The sequence below is a fragment of the Micropterus salmoides genome, unplaced genomic scaffold, assembly GCF_014851395.1.
Source record: "Micropterus salmoides isolate LMB-PRFRI ecotype aquatic unplaced genomic scaffold, ASM1485139v1 Ms_hic_scaffold_15, whole genome shotgun sequence".
Taxonomy (NCBI): Eukaryota; Metazoa; Chordata; class Actinopteri; order Centrarchiformes; family Centrarchidae; genus Micropterus; species Micropterus salmoides.
Window position 1 is genome coordinate 31,364,633 of NW_024040596.1, and position 19,040 is coordinate 31,383,672.

At 41.7% G+C, this 19,040-nt stretch overlaps 1 protein-coding gene across 2 annotated transcripts in view; it reads right to left on the reverse strand.

Moving 5' to 3' along the window:
- gli2a (GLI family zinc finger 2a) overlaps positions 1–19,040 on the reverse strand; it is a 79,412-nt gene that overhangs the window by 32,619 nt on the left and 27,753 nt on the right. The window contains exons 2-3 of one of the 2 annotated variants that reach the window (XM_038719678.1): positions 5,602–5,812; positions 1,384–1,489 (exon numbers count right to left, since the gene is read on the reverse strand). In XM_038719678.1, coding sequence (XP_038575606.1) covers positions 1,384–1,489; positions 5,602–5,614 — 119 coding nt within the window. In that variant the 5' untranslated portion in view covers positions 5,615–5,812. The remainder of the gene's footprint in view (positions 1–1,383; positions 1,490–5,601; positions 5,813–19,040) is intronic. The other variant, XM_038719677.1, reaches the window with a different exon arrangement.

The window sequence follows — 19,040 nt, forward strand, 5'->3', positions numbered from 1 at the left end:
ACAAATCATTGGCTAACAGTTGCTAATATATGCAAAGAAATAAACCACTGATGCCAAACAAATAAAACTGTTTCTATTGTAGCTTTACTAAACAGCATATATCGATAAGAAACATAAAAGATATTCAGAAAATTACTCAAAGCTATGCACTCTTTCTCCTGTATGACTGGTATTTGCACTGGCCTACTGAGTCACAGAATACCCCAGTCTATTCCTTTGCATTGTCAGCCAGGGAGCAAGGCGGTTCACAAAGCAGTGAGTACCGCGGGCTCTGCTTTTTGACAGCTGTGACAGAGTCACCTGCAGCCCTAATTATATTACACACAAACAGCAATGAAGGGTGCTCCATATGGAGTTAGTACAATCTTTCAGGCAGGAAGTACAATCCTGACACACAGCAACCCTCCACTGACGAAGTGCTGCCACCAAGCGCCCTGCGCAGACACCCTGCTCCATTTCGCCAGGACGACACGCGGTAATTAGGTGAATTTGGCGCATGCTGGAGAAAAGACAACTATATCAAGGTCTTGATGAATTAGTGGGAGCACTCTGTCAGAGTCACATCACATTAATCAAAACAAACCGGGCTCGCAGCCACACTTTTTCCCCCTCCTTTCCCTCGCTTTGCAGGTGATGAATAGCTCTGTCTACACTGTGTATCACCTGATCTTGCTGAATTTAAATGTAACAGCACAGTTCTCACAAAACCTCTATTGATCTTACTCCTGGGTTCCCTTCCTGGATTCGAATATATTAGATAAGGCCTGGCAATGTTAGGAAGGCCACACTTTTATGGTAATGCCACATTAATAAAGTCAGAAAATAAACTAGTGTTTCTTTGTAGGTCGGGTTAGAATATGAGTTTCATCACTAAGCACACTGCTGGAATGCCAACCTATTTATCCTAACTAAAATACTGTGAGTTTATGTTTTTAAAATGGAATGTTTTTTAGATATTAAATAAATAGATGTGTGAAATACATTTGACACATTTCTGCTTTAATAGCCAATAATAACATTTCATAAGGATTCTATCAGACTTAGTGCTGCCAATTTTACTTAAATGTATCTATGTACCTCTCCTAATTGTCTCTCTAAGTTTGTCTTAGTTTGTTTCTACTCTGCATTGAAGCTGTTTGATTTTGTAGTATTCAAACCAAGGATTCTATTCCATCAAATATTCTCTTGTGCATCAATTTGTGCACATTTCCCCAAAAGTCAGCTGACATATTTGATATCTTTGGAGACTTTGTTTTCTAGAAAAAAAAAAACAGTTTTGTTGCACAGCAGGATTCGGTAATGACTGGCCCAGCGGCCCGATGGGCCACTGTTTGTTAGGGAAGAAGAACTGTGAATGCCACTATGATTTTTTATGATACTTACCCATGCATGCCGTGGAGTGGGTGTGGCTCATAATGGTATCGCCCCTCGTGGTGTCGCATGTCAATTGGGATAGGGGTGTGAAACGTGGGGAAGAGGTGGTGGGCACCTGTGAGTGCAAAGAAGAGAGAAAAGGTCCTAAATAAAAAACAACACAATGCAGTGAAACAAAAAAAATGAATGGTGACACATTTCAGCTGGCCAAATAAGAAGAATACTAAAATAACAAGACAAACAATTATTAAGAATGAATTACTGTTCCTGCAACACAGCATGAGACGCAACTGTACCATTTTACAGTTCCAGTAATCCACCAGTAATTGAAACCTTCTACACTGTCTGTGGCTTTTGCCCCAGGAACTGTTCATTAATGGCTCTCTCTATCCAATGAGACCAAAGCAGGGTTTACGCAACAATGGATGTGTTTTTATGTGTCAGACGAAGAATGCACGTATCCACCATTTCCTGCCATAAATGGTCTGATGGCTTGAGGGAAGTCTCATTAGGACAACACAGCCGATCTTCATTAATTACTGCCATTACAACCGCTGAGTAGGAGACATTATTGTCTTGATTGAAGGAGAAGAGCTCTCATTATGGACAAAAACCTACTAATTCTCTCCAGTTTGATTTGGTAAAATCTTGCATGTTTGATGCAGCAAAATAAACCGAAAACAGACACCAAGAATGACTTTGCAAGAATCCTGAGAGCACATTCAGTTGTGTTTGTGTATGTGTGGTTTGTATGTGTGCGCACTGTGGAGGGACACAAAAAGAGAGCACAGAGCTACGCAGCTCCCTTGGGTTAATCCCTGGTTGCTATAAGGATTCTTTGGCTGTACGGTCCAGTAAACCTGGGATGACCTCAGAGCAAAGACCACCAAGGTTAAAGGTCACAGCTCAGTGAGAGCAGATCATTATCTCTGTCACTCAGTCCCAGTGGTCCTCTCCGATTAAAGGGGCAATTGGTGTCTATTCATACCAATGTGCTGCCAATATGCCATAAGCAAACATACTGAGGACTCCCAGTTTTTTAAGACCAGGCAGCTACTGCACGTGCAGGCCTTTTCACTCAAGATGAACGAGTTTGAAGGTTTGTTCCATTTTGTTTTCTCACTTTGTTTAGTTCAAAGTTCAAACAGACATCCATAAAACATAACATTAGGCCATTAAAATACAACTTATTCTCAACAGTCCTTTTCTCACACATAATAATACATAATAGATACTGCAATCCAAACATTTTTAACATATCGGATAATTTGTATAGCACAATGGTTCTAACCTTTCTTAACTCTGAAAGGTTTGTCAAGGTGATTAACTGCTCAAGAACATGGGTTTAAAGAGATATGAGATTCTTATTCACCTGAGTTAATACAAAGCATTATTGCTCTAAAGACACGAGTTCTCCTGATATTCTTCTGCCAGCTCGGATGACATCTCAACAAAGAACATGACTACCACGAATACTGAAAAAAGTAAATAACTGAAATTAAGAAGTAAAGCAATGAAAGTCTCGAGGATTTTAAAATGCTGGCCAGTTCGTTTTGAAATGCTTCAAAGACAGGAGATCTTAAAAATCTACATATGAGTAAATATTTTGCTACCAGAATCAAACTGTTTAGGGGATGTTTAAGCTTTGTTTCATGTTGTTCTAAATACTTGACTTCTTTCTTTCAGGGATTGTACACAGATTAACAGAGATAAAGTATGAGTTTACAATTTATTACAATTCTTTTTTGGCATTAAGGAGCTGCATAACAGAGCATGCAGTCAAGTTTAGTCTATGGCGTTCTTCTGGTAACGCTGACATCTTGCTTCTACACAGAATGTGTTGTTTGAAATACTGCAACAGATAGTGTGTTGAACGCTTCTGTGAGAGACCTGTGCCACTGTGTCACCGGCAAACAAAAAAAATTGCTGGCTCTCTGGCATTTTTTTCTACTTTTTGCCTGTGTGTGTGTGTGTGAAAGAAACAATAATTGATTTTATAGCATTATTTGATATTATCCTTAGTAGCAATAGTATATGTTGTTCCTTTAAAATAAAACATATTGTCTTCAATGGGGGAAAAAATTAATTTTTAACCAGGCATTTAATAATAATACATTTTAGAGCTGTGATATAAACCGTGAAACCATGAAACCGTGACATTTTTGGTTATTATACCGCCAAAATCCCCTAGTGGCCCATGCCTAGTTTCAATAGATAGAATTTGCCAAAATCTAAAAAGTGTTTGTTATTGTAATCACAGCAATGATAAAATCCTATGGATTCATGGATTCAAAGTTTGCATTTTTTAAACGCCTTCCCGTTTGAGATGTACCCTAGGGGTCCTAACGCTCTAGCCAGAGCTGTGAAAACAAGGTGTAACAGGACTCTGTGCCTGTAGGCTATGACAGAACGCAGAGTGTTGTTTTTAGGTGATGCCAATTACAAAGACAGACATTACTGCTACTTAACCCTGATTGAGCCTTTTGTTATTCTGAATGAAGTAATCATCATGACGTTGTGCCATCTTGTTCTTACTTACCCATTACCCATGACTGGGAGGGGAGAGTTTCCCTGAGGGCAGCTCTGAGCTGTGAAACATTTGACTGGTGTGGAATTTGTTTGAGAACAAGTATTACCCAGCAATGATGGTTTTCCCTTTGAAAACTCAGTCTACATGGGTAACTGATGCAATGTCAAAATAACATTGGCTGAAATCGGTCATGCTACAGATACAGTTGATACATTAAAGAAAATAAATAAGACTGTCTAGAAAAGTGAAATGACACACTAGCCATAAAAATACCTAATTTTTAAAGCTTTTCTTCAAAACATGCTTGTCATTACAAAATATATGGCAAATTTTCATGGCAGTTAAATGAACGAACACCCGGAGATTATTTACAAATCTCTGGATGCTGGACAGCTTAATTAAGTCTCAAAATCAAAATGTTCCACTCAAGCGGGAAGCTTCCGGTCTGAGACGTGAATCCAATGCGGAAGTCCTATAAACCTGCATTCTATTGAACGGCCAGCAGGAGGCGACTCTTCCGGTTGCAAAAATAAGTCCAGTTCCATTAGAAATAATGGTAAAATGACCCTACTTCTCAGCTGATTTATTACCTCAGTAAACCCTTTCCTGATGAGTTTATGGTCACAATCGCTAGTTTCAAGTCTTCTTCAATACAACATGATGTTCATTTAGTAAATTTAAGGGCTGCTCACTTTCTCTGGTGAATACATTTAATTTTAAGCCTGTTGTTTGCTAGACAAAGTTGTCTGCCCTGTTAACATGAATTACAGATTCACCTAGCTAAGCAAGCTAGCTAGCTCCACACACGGCCATTTGCTCCACCGTCTCGTCCAAATATGGTCACGTCTGGTGCCGCTGGTTGCAGAAACTCAACATGGCGGCGCCCTATCAGCCAAACTCGAGGCTTTAAAACGGCAGTCCACAAACCAACGGGTGACGTCATGATGACTACGTCCACTTCTTATATACAGTCTGCACACAGCAAAAAGTAAAAGTTGTCTGTGAAGCCAAAGTGAGTTGTAAAAATCTGTCTGTTGCCCCCCGCTCCTTGTCTTTTCTGGTCTTTGAGCTCAGAAGGCCAAGGGCTCTGTGTTTCTATCAAGATCCATGCCGCTGGATCTCAGCCAGTGACCCTCCCTTGCTTTTGTGTGTGAGACAGACGGCCAATTCCAAGTCAACTTGTGTGTTACAAAGCCAAAAGAGGCACCCAGTAAATGAGTGAGAGGGAGTGAGAGCTGGGAAAAGGAGTTTGAGCTTTGTTTCACAAGTGGAGCCAGAAGTTTGGGCTTTGTGTGAGAGGTGCCCCCTGCTTGTGCTGCCTGGCACATCTTTGGTGGAGAGGGTGGGGAAGGCACGGGACAAGGAGACTAGAATATGACAAAGACACCAAGGTTGTGCTTGAAGTCAGGCTAGCACAGTGGCTTCTTTTAGATGTGTTGAATCAATTAATTTCTTTTTCACATAAGTGCTCATTCATTTGCATAGCACTCGTGTTGGGATGTATTTTGCTAGATTTGATAAAGCTTCAGTTCAGCGCTGGGGTAGCTCATGATCACGTGTGCCTTTCCTGAGAGACATTTACAATGGCAGATGTAAAAGTCATTCTATTCTATGAAAAAGTTACAGATTACGAATCTAATATATGTTATAGTAAAGTTCAGTCCATGGTAACACAAAAAAAAAACAGTACACAGTACCAAGCAGACACATCGGGCTGCTGGATTTGGGGCCAAGAGGGGCTGAACAGGTCCTTCCATCACCCAGACAGCTGCATTGTTTCCTGGGCTGCAGGGACAACTACCAACAGGTATGGCTGGGACCACTCACACGCCTCACTTTCTTGATTTACTGCCCGTCCGTCCCTTTGGGTGCGTTGGCATGCAGGGTTACTCCACCCTCAGCTCCATTCTGTACATTCAAAACAGTGCGGAGGATTTAGGTTGGCATTAGTCCAACTTATCTCGACTTTTATCATAACACGAAGTGACACTGAGACGGTCACGTTGGTAACTTTCCAGAGTTGTATAATTCTTCAAAATCATGCCTCTATTCTCATCAGACACAACACGCCCTTTGCAAATTTTCTGAACAACTGCTTAGACAAGCTTGATATGATAACCATGAAGCCTCACTTCCGAGTCTGTCATAGTTTTGTGTATAAATTAAATGTCACCTACTAAACAGGCAGTATACTAAAGTTGGGATGACTAGAGTCAGAATTTATTTTCTAGAAAAGATCATTAACTCAGATAATCATGTAAACTATTACTGAAGGTCTACTGAAAGGTGCTAATTTTGTAAATCATGAGAAGGGCTCAAAATGCAGTTGTGCACTGTGCACAGTTCACTGGGGGCTGCTGTGTGGATGTAATCTTATATCATAAATCAGTCATGAGCCCACAGAATCCGTCAACTGGTGGTCATTAGCTCTCATAACGTGTTTGTTTTAAGACTGAACATATCTTTGCCCCGTAGCCCCCATAATGAGGCTCCAGACGTGCCAAACATCCTGCCAAGCAGCAGGGTTAGGGCCCCACATCTTCTCCTCCTTTTTAGTTTGCATCCTAAAGCTCCAGTTTGATCTCTCACTAAAGACAATGCCAGGTGTTCGATGTTAACAAAGGCCCCTCCGAGTCTCATGACTCAGAGAAAGAAGAAGGAAATGCACTCTCTCATTATGTCCAAATGAAGTCCCAGATCAGGACCATGCTGAAGAGGAGAGTGGAGTGGGCTCATGTCTTTGAGGAAGTACTCAACGATAATAATAATGCCCTGAGAGGCCAGGCCAGGAATAAATTCGGGAAAGAAGTCTTTGTCGTGCTTTGAGAGAAAGGGCCAGTGAGAGAGAGACAGAGACAGAGACAGAGAGAAAGAGAGAGAGAGAGAGAGGAATGAAGAGCAGAGCAGAGCAGAGGAGCAGGCGAGGTGGGGGTGCTCGATTCAGACAGGAAATTCCAGCAGAAAAAGTTGGCCTGGGTCCTAACTACACAGCGCCGTGCCAACGACTATACACAAATGCTCATGTGCATGCATACACACACTCACACACAATTGTACACACAGACAGTGATTTGTTCTGCAGTTCACTCTCAGTAAGCAACCATCAAGAGTGAGTGAGACAAACTCAAACGTGCTACTTTGAGGTTGAACAGACATGTCTTTCTCAAACACGCACAAAACACACTACAGCAAGTGTTATGCCCAAAGTTAATAAAAAGTGTGTGTTTAGCCTAATCCGGGAATCCTGCACTACACACACAACATGAAACCTACAGGTTTAGTTTGCAAGACGTTGCTTCCTCTAGGCCAGTACATGGGCGAGTGATGGCGACAGAGGGATTAGAGGCTTACAGGAGAGCACGGAACCAGTGCCATCTATGAAAGGAAGTCTTAACAGAGTGGCTCTTTACTTTTAACAGCCCTCGGGGAGGGTAAAATGATACCTTCTTTATTGATAGGGGGATTTTGGACAGAAGGTAAGTGGATTAAGCCAATGGTCTCTCTAATGACACAAGATGGTTTGAGCGGAAATTCATTGGTCCCTGTGAACTTACAAAGTCTGTATATGTTATGATGTATACATCAAACGCTCACTCCCTGGGAAGACTAGCACAGTTGTTTTCCAGAGGTTTTGACTCAGCACTGTAAAGAAGGCATGGTGCTTGAAGCTTGTAACTTTTTTACAGCACATTATGGAATCAGATGTTTATATTTCAAATATAACAATGTCCATTAGTCTATTAGTTGTGGCAGGGTACTGAACCTCAGCACTTTTATTTCTTTACACGCAGTATTTAAAACTCTCAAATACCTAAAACAGACATTGAATGCATGCTCAGATTAGCAGTTGCGACTATTTTGTTTAGGCTGCCTGGGGTTAGATTACATGTAACATATGAGGAGATTATCAAGGAAAGGTTTCCAATAACAGCATGTTGGTATTCCTCATAGTAAGGTACCAAAACTCAGGTACTGTAACAGCACTAGTATTAAAGCAGTACTTATCAGTTTTTTGGCCACTTGGTGGCAGCCCGACAATAAGCTGAACCGCAAACACACATCTTATGGCTTTAATGTGTTAGTAAACAGTTGCCTACATATATTTACAACAGACACAGATCAACATACCGTTAAGCTGTAAGCTGTAAGGTCTGTTTCGGTCTCCATCAACTTCTGAGAAATATAACCCTCTTTAAGTTGCTATTCACTCCACTATCTTCGCCAACTTTGTCTGTCTGCTGTTTGGGGCTGCACAGGTAGTGTACAGTGGGCTTATCTGAGTTTTTTTCTGTAAACAGCTGCTAGAAACAAGGTTGATGAGAACGGAGAAACTGAACCAAAACAGTAGTCATGGGCCATTAAACCAAAACATCAACTTCAGTTTGGTCATAATTCTCCGTCAGAAAACACCTTCCACATTACTTCCACAGTCATTTGATTTGTTGTTTATATTAAAAAATGTATTACTGCATCTTGAAAAAAATGTCTATAATACTTACCCCAGGCCTTTTTGTGGTGAGCTGTGCATTTAGTGTTTTCTAATGTGCATAAGAGCAAGTAGGTTACTATGAGAGCGCTGTGCCTGTGTTTATATCTCATCCCCCAGATGTGTTGTATCATCTCGCAGGGGCTGCTGTGTAGCTGCCCGGGCCTCTGCTGCCCCTGGTTCCTGTCCCGGCATGTTTACAGATCCAGATCCACTCAGACCCAGCTGGACTCTCTCCTCTGCGATTAGTCTCTGTCCAATCTGCACGCCTGCCTCAGTCAATCACTTCTTAGCCTCAGCATCAACCCTGCTAACCCACCTCCAGTATGATCCATCACCTGGGCTACAAGGTGCTGCACCACCTCTTCTAATTGTTCTAAAGACTGAGTGCTACCAACACCTTATCTCACCAGGGTTGCCATTAGCGGTGGTACTAACGTTCATTCAGTGTAAAATAGGTACCAAGGGAAGTAGCAAGGCAAGCAGACGCTTGCATCTCCAAATTCACTTTCCTTTAAAAGTATTTCTGAAATTGATCTATTTTCCAAAAGCTCCCCAGCAAAATGTTATGATCTCACTGAGACCAACAGTCTCCTAAAATCACAAAAATCAGTCAAAAGATTTTTATCTTGGAAATGATGGTATAATCACTGGTGTCCAGCAGCAGCAGCACCCTGGGGATCACTGCCTAACAACCACCATGCATCACCCGGCCCGAGTGGCATTTAGCGGGGCTGGGTGTCTCCTGTATGTGTGAGTGTGTGATGTTAGCGTACAGGTAGCTTCTAGCAGGCAGTGGGCCTCTCTGTGAAGACTGATGAGGTGTCAGGATAATCAGCTTTCTGTGCAGACTTCTGATTTATCACCTGGCCCCTTTAGAGCACAGGTGTAGGCCTGATCAAGTAATTAATGCACTGGGTTTGTTATTGTTGCGGCAAAGGGAAGAATAAACTGGTGGCCAGTTCAGGAGGATGCAAGGAAAAATGAGATGAAACCTTGAGAGTTATGCTTGGAATATTGAGTTATCGTGTTTTCTGAAATTCCCACTTATCAAAACAACACATTACAAAAATTTCAGTTTATGTGTGACTACATCAATCTGTTCCACGGCATTTGTGTGTTGAGTGTTCAAGGCAATTCACTTCAAACGGCGGGAACTCAGAGCTTTCCTCTGTCTTCCGTGAGCCCTTTAACCTCTCAGACACAGCTGATGGAGAAGCTGCCAGTTCACACAAAGAGCATCCTCAGCGCTCTATGACGGCATCTTCAGCGCAAGCTCAGCACTCCCCCTCCCCGACTTGTAAACAGGGCTTTATTCTTTAAAGGAAAGAAGGGAAAGGCAGAGGAAATACCCAAAACAACACACAATGTGTGGGAGAAGGAGGCAGGGCACATAAATCTAAAGCTGTCTTAGCTGGGGGTCACCCTGAGGTGAGGCGCCCCCGGGGGAGACTGCTCTCCAGGCCCAAAGCAGGAGGTTTGGAGTATCTCCTGGACGGACCTGGCCTGGTCTCCATCAAACTGCCACGCTGAGTCTGTTAGATGTGTCTGTGGTCTTACAGAATGATACGCAACATGTTTCCCTTTGAACAGCGAAGACACCAATGATATTTAAGACACAGGCCGACTTAGGCTTAAAAAGGCCAGAGGTAAATTCTCCTTGAGGGACCATTAAAATAATTCATGTCCCTAAAAATGTTTATACCCATTGGCATGTAGCTTTTATTAAATAAACGACAGATATCCATCAGTTTCTAGTGACATTAATAGCACCAAAGTTTACACCAGTTCTAAAAACATGAGGCCCATTTCAGACACGGCAAACGTCCCTCTACTTTCCCTTCAAGTCTGCTGACAGGTGAGAATAAACTGTCAAAAACATTTGGTCTGCCATATCGTTGCATTAAGACATGACGCTATGAGCAAGTATTGTATTTCACTTACTATACCATCAAAAATAAGGCTTCACCACATTTGTTTATTTCCATCAGTGGTTGAATCAAAGGTCGACTCTCACTAAATAACTGTAAACATCCTCTGAGTGTTTTTGAACTTCAGTTGAGGGTTGATACTTTCAAAGCTGGAAATAGATTTTGAAGAAATCAAGACCAACTCAGCTGACTGTTGGTGGCGTTCATAACACAGGGCAGAGCATTTTAAGTGCAGCACACTGCGCTTTCGGGTCATCTATCCTGATAAGATAAAATGTTAAGACTGAGCTGTGTATACACACACAAGACACATGTGCGCGCGCACACACACACACACACACAGACACACACACCCACACACACCCACACACACAGAAGAGGGCTCTTCTTGTCTGGCTTCTTTCTTCAGGGCAGGATTCAGCATGGAAACCATCTCACTCTGGGAATTTGTTTTAAAGCACTAACAAGAAACAGCTGTGAAGAAGGTCAGAGGGCCTCCAACCAACTGGTCCCCCAGTCTGATAATTCTACCCTGCTCTTTCTCTTTTTGTGAAGTGACCCTCATTTTAGGGTCCATGTTTTACAAGGAAAAGATGCAGTTGATAGCGGTCGTTATATGTAATATGTAATATTTACGAACCTTCTTAGTTAGAATGAACATCCCACAGCTTAAAGCTTCTGTCCCTATAACAGCAGTGTGTCTTGGCTGGCTCTCATATACACTGTAAATTGCTCTGGATAGGATCATCTGTTAAACAATATCTTGTTTCAAAAACGGTTAATGGTTTCTTGATACAATAGAGTGATCTGTCTTTAAATACACTCAGGATTCATCCTTTAATTTAAGGAAACCAAAGTGTCTCAGACTGTATTATCTTTTAATAGAAGCGTTAACTGATACGTATCAGAAAACCCGTACAATACCCAAACAGTACATTAATTACACCACAGCTAGAAATATACCATAAACCTGCAATCCCCTTCCTGAATAAAATGATTTTACTGGAAGAAATGTAAGACTCTACTGTGTCCCCTGCTGCTAATGGTCAGGTAACAAACTCTGTAGCTCGTTAGCTTAGCTTGGTTGCTAAAATAACAAGATAAATATTAAATAATCTCTATCAAGAAAAGAATCAACATAAATTTTCTTTTGAATCTTTGAATTGATTTTCTTGTTATCCCTGCTTTCACGAGCAGTAAACTATGGAATCTGTTGTTGTTTCAGCTAGGTGGAATCAAAACTGATGTCAGAGAACTCCTAACCTTTCCCAGTGACAGCCACAAGCCCTACACCTACACACACACACCCACGGATAGAGGACCGATTTACGATCTAATTTAATTTAACAGCACTTTGAGAGCGCAGTCTTGTGTGGCTAGTTTCAAACCCTACAAGGGCTAACAGTTTAATAACTATCAACATTTCCCATTCAGTACCAACTTCTCCCTGTACACGTTTGTAGAAGGTTGGAATGACTGGAGTGTAGGTTGTATGCCTTTGTTGGACTGAGGGACAGTGACATGTTGAAAAGCGCACAGGCAGTGCTACTGGTCATTGTTAAATTTAAACAGCATCAGTTTTCCTACCTGCCTCTTGTGGTTCAGATGGAAAAACAATAAAGAAGACTGCCTGGATGAAGCAAATAGGAAAGGAAATAGGAAGAAGAGGGAATGGAGTCACCAATTATTAGGGCCACAACCTCTGGGATCTGCCAGGTCACAAAACAATTTAACTTTTTCTGCTACTTTTTGTACAAAAAACTTCTTTACTTGATATCAAGTAAACATACTTGATATCTTGTGACATTACATTAAATGTCTTCTAACTTTTTTCCCCATACATACAAAATCCTTTACGCTCGACTAGTTACCCTCCACTCCCTGCAGCTACCTTTGGCAGTAAGGGTGGCGCTGTGAAAGCAACCTGGAGGGCAGTTGATATGTTTACTTGGCCGTAATGCAAGTATGGAAGTCAAATAAACATAGGGGCCCTATGAGCAACACATGTCGCTTTCATCAGTCCGTCCCTGGCAATAGGGTCGAATCGTTTATAAAGGAGAAGGGTTTGTGACATTGAAAGAGAAAAGGAGCTTGTTCAGTGTTAGTCTACATGTCTGTCTTCATTTTGTGCAGAAAAACGAAGAGAGAGGAAATGGCAAAAACAGAACACAGCTTACAAGGTAAATGACACCTGTGTTTGTGTACAATTCAAAGAAAGTTTATTTTTCTGCTGCGCTGTACTTAAAATCCTTGCCTCTTCCGTTGTGTATGCTCAGGTGTGTACACATGCCCACATGACTGTAATGTGAATGTGCTTCCTGACAGTTGACAGTAGGGCAGCTGAAGGCCCTGAAGGCTCCAGAGACGAGAACAAGTGGCTAGGACATTACTCAGCAACAACAAACAACAGCCCTCAAGATAAGGAATCATTTGTCTCTGGAGCTGCACTGACAAACAGCTTGCATTGTGTGATAAAATTAGCCAACACACCGCTTCCCTTGTGTGAAGCTGAGAGAGTTGAGTCACCTCTGGGTAAGTCTGTGGGGGAATCTCCTTTATCTGACAAACACTGTTATGGATATGGTCAGGAAGGGCGCTCAATCATAAGGAAGTTGCTCTGCAGTTTTGTAATGTAACTTTTATTCATAAGGGTTTTGCTTTGAACTGGATAGTAGTTATTCTGTTTCAAAATGAATTGTTATTATGAAATAAGCTGAATGACACAATGTACACACTAGAAGAGTAATTAAACAAAAAATATATTATTATTATTAATTTAATTAGGCAGTTTTAAGCAATTTACCTATGAATGTCAGTTTAATGTTATATTCCATTAGCTGTCTATTAAAACATTCTAGGATTATTGTGGTATCACTTTCGTCCCTTGTCCAGCCTGTGTTGTAAACTTCCCTCAGTTCTCTGTTTAAATGCTCCGTATTTGTATAGCACCTTTCTAGTCTTTTCAACCACTCAAAGCACTTTTACACTACATCTGCATTCACCAGTCACACACATTCATTCACATTCATACACATTCTCAAACAGTTACAGTTACACACATTTACACAGTAACCACTGCCCTCACTTCAAAGGTCATCAAGGGAAGTCACTCACCCTGTGGATTCAACCAAGCAACCTTCAAAACACCCTTTAATAATTCTGGAAAGAGTAGGTAGAAATGATGGCAGCATTTTCAGCTTCAATTTCCCATTCATTTGCACCTCCATCATTACCATGTGAGGGAAGTAAAAACAAACATGATAATTGGTATTTCGACAAAAACAACATTTGAACAAAAAGCCACCTGTGTTGCACACGATCAGATACATCTGATGTTTTAAGCGGGCAGCAGCATCTAAAGCCGAGCTGTAATTGCTAATAGGATTGCACACTTCGGGCCATGCTTACCATGTTTGGAATAAAGCCCAGGAGTCAATTGAGACTCTTTCGCTAAGTTTTGTTCAACCAATCCTCGGAGCAATCTCAACAGCATAGTAAACACTGTCCGAGGACGGATGGAGTGTGTGCGCACCTCCATGTCCCTCTTCCCACTGCCATGGTGGCAATATTGGTTTAAGACAGGCTGGCCGATCTGTCCTGGACAAAAACCTTACAGTTTCAAGTTTAAGCCCATAAATACTTTTGCACACTTGTGAATACATACATATATATATATATATATATATATATGCCCCTAGTTGCTCCAGAAGCATGCGACCTCTGACATATTTAGCAATTGTAAGTCGCTTTGGATAAAAGCATCAGCTAAATGAATAAATGTAAATGGTGATGACAGCGATACAGTGAAGTATCTGGGAACTTGCTAAAACATGTAGATTCTGATTAAGGTCTGAACTCCTTATCTCCCTGGTCCCCATGCCTGAAACTAAACGAGCAGTAAGCGACTGAGCTGTGATTGCAGAGTAAAGGGCCTCATTCGTAGAAGAAACAATTGTTGTGCATGTATGGTCTGAGTGTCAGAGTCAGAGTGATGTCTTATTTTTCAGTATAATGCACTACAAAAGGGGCACTCCAACGATGTTAAACACAATGGTCAGTTTCCAACAGAGATGCTCACAAGTCTTTGACCTAGATTCCAAGTCAAGTCTCAAGTCACTGAGCTAGAGTCCAAGTCAAGTCTCAAGTCTCTGAGCTAGAGTCCAAGTCAAGTCTCAAGTCACTGAGCTAGAGTCCAAGTCAAGTCTCAAATCTCTGAGCAAGAGTCCAAGTCAAGTCTCAAGTCACTGAGCTAGAGTCCAAGTCAAGTCTCAAGTCTTTGAGCTAGAGTCCAAGTCAAGTCTCAAGTCTTTGAGCTAGAGTCCAAGTCAAGTCTCAAGTCTTTGAGCTAGAGTCCAAGTCACGTCTCAAGTCTCTGAGCTAGAGTGCAAGTCAAGTCTCAAGTCTCTGAGCTAGAGTCCAAGTCAAGTCTCAAGTCTTTGAGCTAGAGTCCAAGTCAAGTCTCAAGTCTCTGAGCTAGAGTCCAAGTCAAGTCTCAAGTCTCTGAGCTAGAGTCCAAGTCACGTCTCAAGTCTCTGAGCTAGAGTCCAAGTCAAGTCTCAAGTCTCTGAGCTAGAGTCCAAGTCAAGTCTCAAGTCTCTGAGCTAGAGTCCAAGTCACGTCTCAAGTCTTTGAGCTAGAGTCCAAGTCAAGTCTCAAGTCTCTGAGCTAGAGTCCAAGTCAAGTCTCAAGTCACTGAGCTAGAGTCCAAGTCAAGTCTCAAGTCTCTGAGCTAGAGTCCAAGTCAAGTCTCAAGTCTCTGAGCTAGAGTCCAAGTCAAGTCTCAAGTCTTTGAGCTAGAGTCCAAGTCAAGTCTCAAGTCTCTGAGCTAGAGTCCAAGTCACGTCTCAAGTCTCTGAGCTAGAGTCCAAGTCAAGTCTCAAGTCTCTGAGCTAGAGTCCAAGTCACGTCTGAAGTCACTTGTGGTTATAATGAATTTTGTATTATGTGCTGCGTTTTCACTTACAGAGCACAACCATGTAATGTGCACTGCAATTAATGACAGCTTATTAACTATGTAAGTCAACACATCCCCCAGACTCTCAAACCCAGTGTAATGTTAACTAAATAAAACTGAAACGTTACACGATCAACAATAAAACCTGTAACCTGTTTGCAGCCAACATAAACATAAATGATTACGTTAATCGACCACCGCAAGTTTGGCATGCAAACAAACACTCATCATCTTTTCATAACAAACAACAGTGGGAGTTAACCTCCCGTAGGTCGTAGCTAAAGCATGAAGCAAGCTAACGTTAGATGGCCAATGCTGAGCTAAACATGTTTACTAACCTCAGGTTACTAACCTATTTTGCATTCAGCACTTCTTTGTTTGGCTTTAAAACTTCATACTACAAGGCCCAAAGTTCCATCAACATGCAAAATTAAACATTTGGGGAGCAAATTGAAGACAGTGTCAGTTAAGTGTTTCTCACTCAAACTACAGTACAGTACAGTAATGATAACAGTGGGATTTCATCAAACCTTGACATTCTGGAAAATACGACGCCCAAAAAAATGGGGGTTCCATATGCTATCTCAGTCTTAGCGACGGTGCAATTGAGTGGTGACATGGTGAAACAATTACAACAAGGACTCATGCCAAACTCTAGGCTCCAGAGCAAATCCAGGGTAAAGTCTTGTATGCTTATCTTGACTCAATTCAAAAAGAAAAAGAAAAACTTTGGTTAATTCTCTTTACAGGCTGTTTCCAGCACGGAATCCAATTTTTTAACCTAGAAAATGTTGTTTTATACTTCTTTGAATGTATGACATCTAAGAATCCTCAAAGGGAATTGTTGCTCAGCTTTTATGTACTAAAGAAACAACTGACTACAGACAGACATATAATTATTTCAATATTTAGTTTGGTTTGGCCTTCAATAGAAACAAACAAGCCATCTGTCTCCTTAGGTTGGTGATTGTCTTCTTAGAGTTTAGGCATTGTGGCTTTTGTTTTTGCAAGGTCTTGATTAGAAAGCATTTTCCCTTTGGCCTGCTTCAAAGCCCTAATCTAAGAGCACATTGAAGTTTTAACAGGTCCTGCCTGGCTGTTGATAATGATCCACATGTGGCAGAGTTGTGATGTTCATCAACCAACTCTTGTTCTTTCCGTGGGGAAAGGGTGCCACATGCTGCCACTGTATTATTCTTAATCTTCTCTTTAAATGCACCACATTAAGCGCTCACATGTGAAGTGTGGCACTGTATGCTGTGGTTTAGGAGAGGGGGAATGAATCATGACTCCAGCAAAGCCAACAAAAATTGGTTTGATTTTGGCAGCTCCAGCTATCTCCAGTACAGATTTTCATAGAGAGAATGTATTACCAGTATGCACCCACTAGTTTCCTCCCATCTCTCTAAACCTACTGACACTGTTGTCTGCCCTGGTTTTGATGGTTTAGTTGCTGCTTTGTTGTACAGTATGTGGGTGTTCAAGTTTGCTGTCTGCTGTTGTGTAAAACGTTCTCAAATTGTTATTAGTAACTATTAGATATAAGTTATGAATATCGTGCAGCATTTAGTATGACGTCATCTTCTCTCAATACCCCCAACTGTGACTGCTAGCATCCCTGAGTGTGTGTTAATCATACAATTGTCAATGGTGCAATCTTGCCTCATCATAATAATGCGACAACAAGCCTAACCACACCCCATTTTAAGACCAACACTACCATGGGTACACAGATGGGCGCAAGTACCTTTGCTACTTACACAATGTGGGTGCTGGGTGTTAAAATGACAACTGCATTGGTCAGAAACAAGCAATTTGCGCTGCGTGGTGTGCCGCTTCGCCCCAGGTGTAAGATAAGGCCCTTTTTTATTCCACGCATTTGTTTTCCTTTTCAAAACCTGATGCTTACGCTACCCACAATGCATGTTTTACGCGAGTAGCGGTGAATGTAGCCTGGAGCTGCTAGCTTCAAGCAAAGATGAGCAGCGGGCTACAGAGCTCTGGTAAGCTCACTTCTCCTCACTCCACGCCTCCTGATCTTTTTCATTTTCACACTTGTAGTCTTTAGCTAACCGACGCTGACTCAAGTGACATCACTCTAAGGCAATTTATCAGATTTTACTCCTCTCGCTCTGGAGCCATAAAATAGGGTGAGCATACATCCTCTTTTTCCCGGACATGTCCTCTTTTTGAGAACCAAAATATGGTCACCCTACATAAAAGGCTTTATAAAACTCTTTTGACATATGCAGAAGTACTCCCCAAGACCTATAAACAGACTTTCATGTATAAAATTGAGAGGGGAATTGAGAATTCCCCTTAAAGGAGAGCCAAATACTGCATTGTTTTGCTGAAACTGTAAAAACAAACAAAAGTTATGTTTACATTCAGTGTTACTCACCACAATGCATTGTGTGTATTTTTGTGGTCTAACAGACTCAGGGGTTTCACAGACCTTTCCTTCCTCATGAAACATTTTTTCTGCATTTTGTTGGTGCACTGCAGCATATCTTGGCATGTTACCCTCTCCTGTAGATCAGTGGTATAGTGTGAAACCATTGGCTGGACTGGGTACGCGTCACCTGTGTGCACATGCATACTGTACATGTGCATACATGTGCGAGATAAACAAACGGAGGCCCGCTCATAAAAACACAGTTCCATAGCATTACTTCACAGGACCCTTAATTAAAAGGATTATTTAAAGGACCATATGAAATCCAGCATGTGCGTCTACCAGGCCAGTGTAGGTCTAGAAGGATGGGGAGACCAACAAGAAAGGGGGCCATGAGTGAGTGTTTCTCCTGTACAAAAAGTCTTTTGAAAGCAAACCACTCTGCCGTAGGACCTATAGAAACAGAGCTCTGTTTCTATAGCGATAAGCCAGCCCGAGCCATCTGATCTCCCCGTCAGACCGCCACTTGTCAGCTCCTATTAGGGCCAGCGGTTGCCTCTGCTTACATGTGGTACCCATCACCCCAGACCATGAGGTAGTAATGCTGTTTGGCTGCCACAGCGCCTTGCCCCCAGGGACGCTTGGTTCACTCAGTCCTGGGATCACCTCAGGTTATATGTGCCGTGTTATGACAGCCTAATGGTGCTAGTAACTGTGTGGCAGTACAGTGTGGGAAGTCAGGAGGAAGGAGAGAGAACGTTTAGAGAGTGGAACAGAAAGACAGAGGCTAATAAGTGTAAAGATGCTAGTCTTTCACAAAGATCAGAGTTGTGGTCATGTCTATATTAAGCACGGGTGGAGGACAGAGCAAAGGAGGGATAGTGCTGCACTGGCAGCTTTTAAAGAAACAATAAATTATTAGCATTAAATTCTTTGTAGAAACCGGCTTCTAGACCTAAATGTGTCTGAAATCAGTCTCCTCTCCAAAGTTAAATTCAGTTAGGTCTGAGGTGTTTCTTTGAGCAATAATTTTATGAAGGAAAATATTTGTCAGGAGCATTCTCCAACCAAAGCCTACAGAACCCCCGCCCCCTTCCTTCTCCTAATGCAGACTCAAGAGTGGCAAGGACAACGTAAATTGTCAGTGCTTGCCAGTGTGTAAGCTGAAACACAAATAATAATAATAATAATAATAATCTCTATTTACCACCACAAAAAAAACCAGCAAGAAATTATTGATAAATATTCATAACTAGTTCTGTAAGCTTTTCCTATTAATCGTCCCGCTGTGTGGAGGTGAGGTGAGTCACCCAAAATGAAAACCTTGTATTATTGTTACTCCATCTGAATGGAACCAACCAACTAACTTA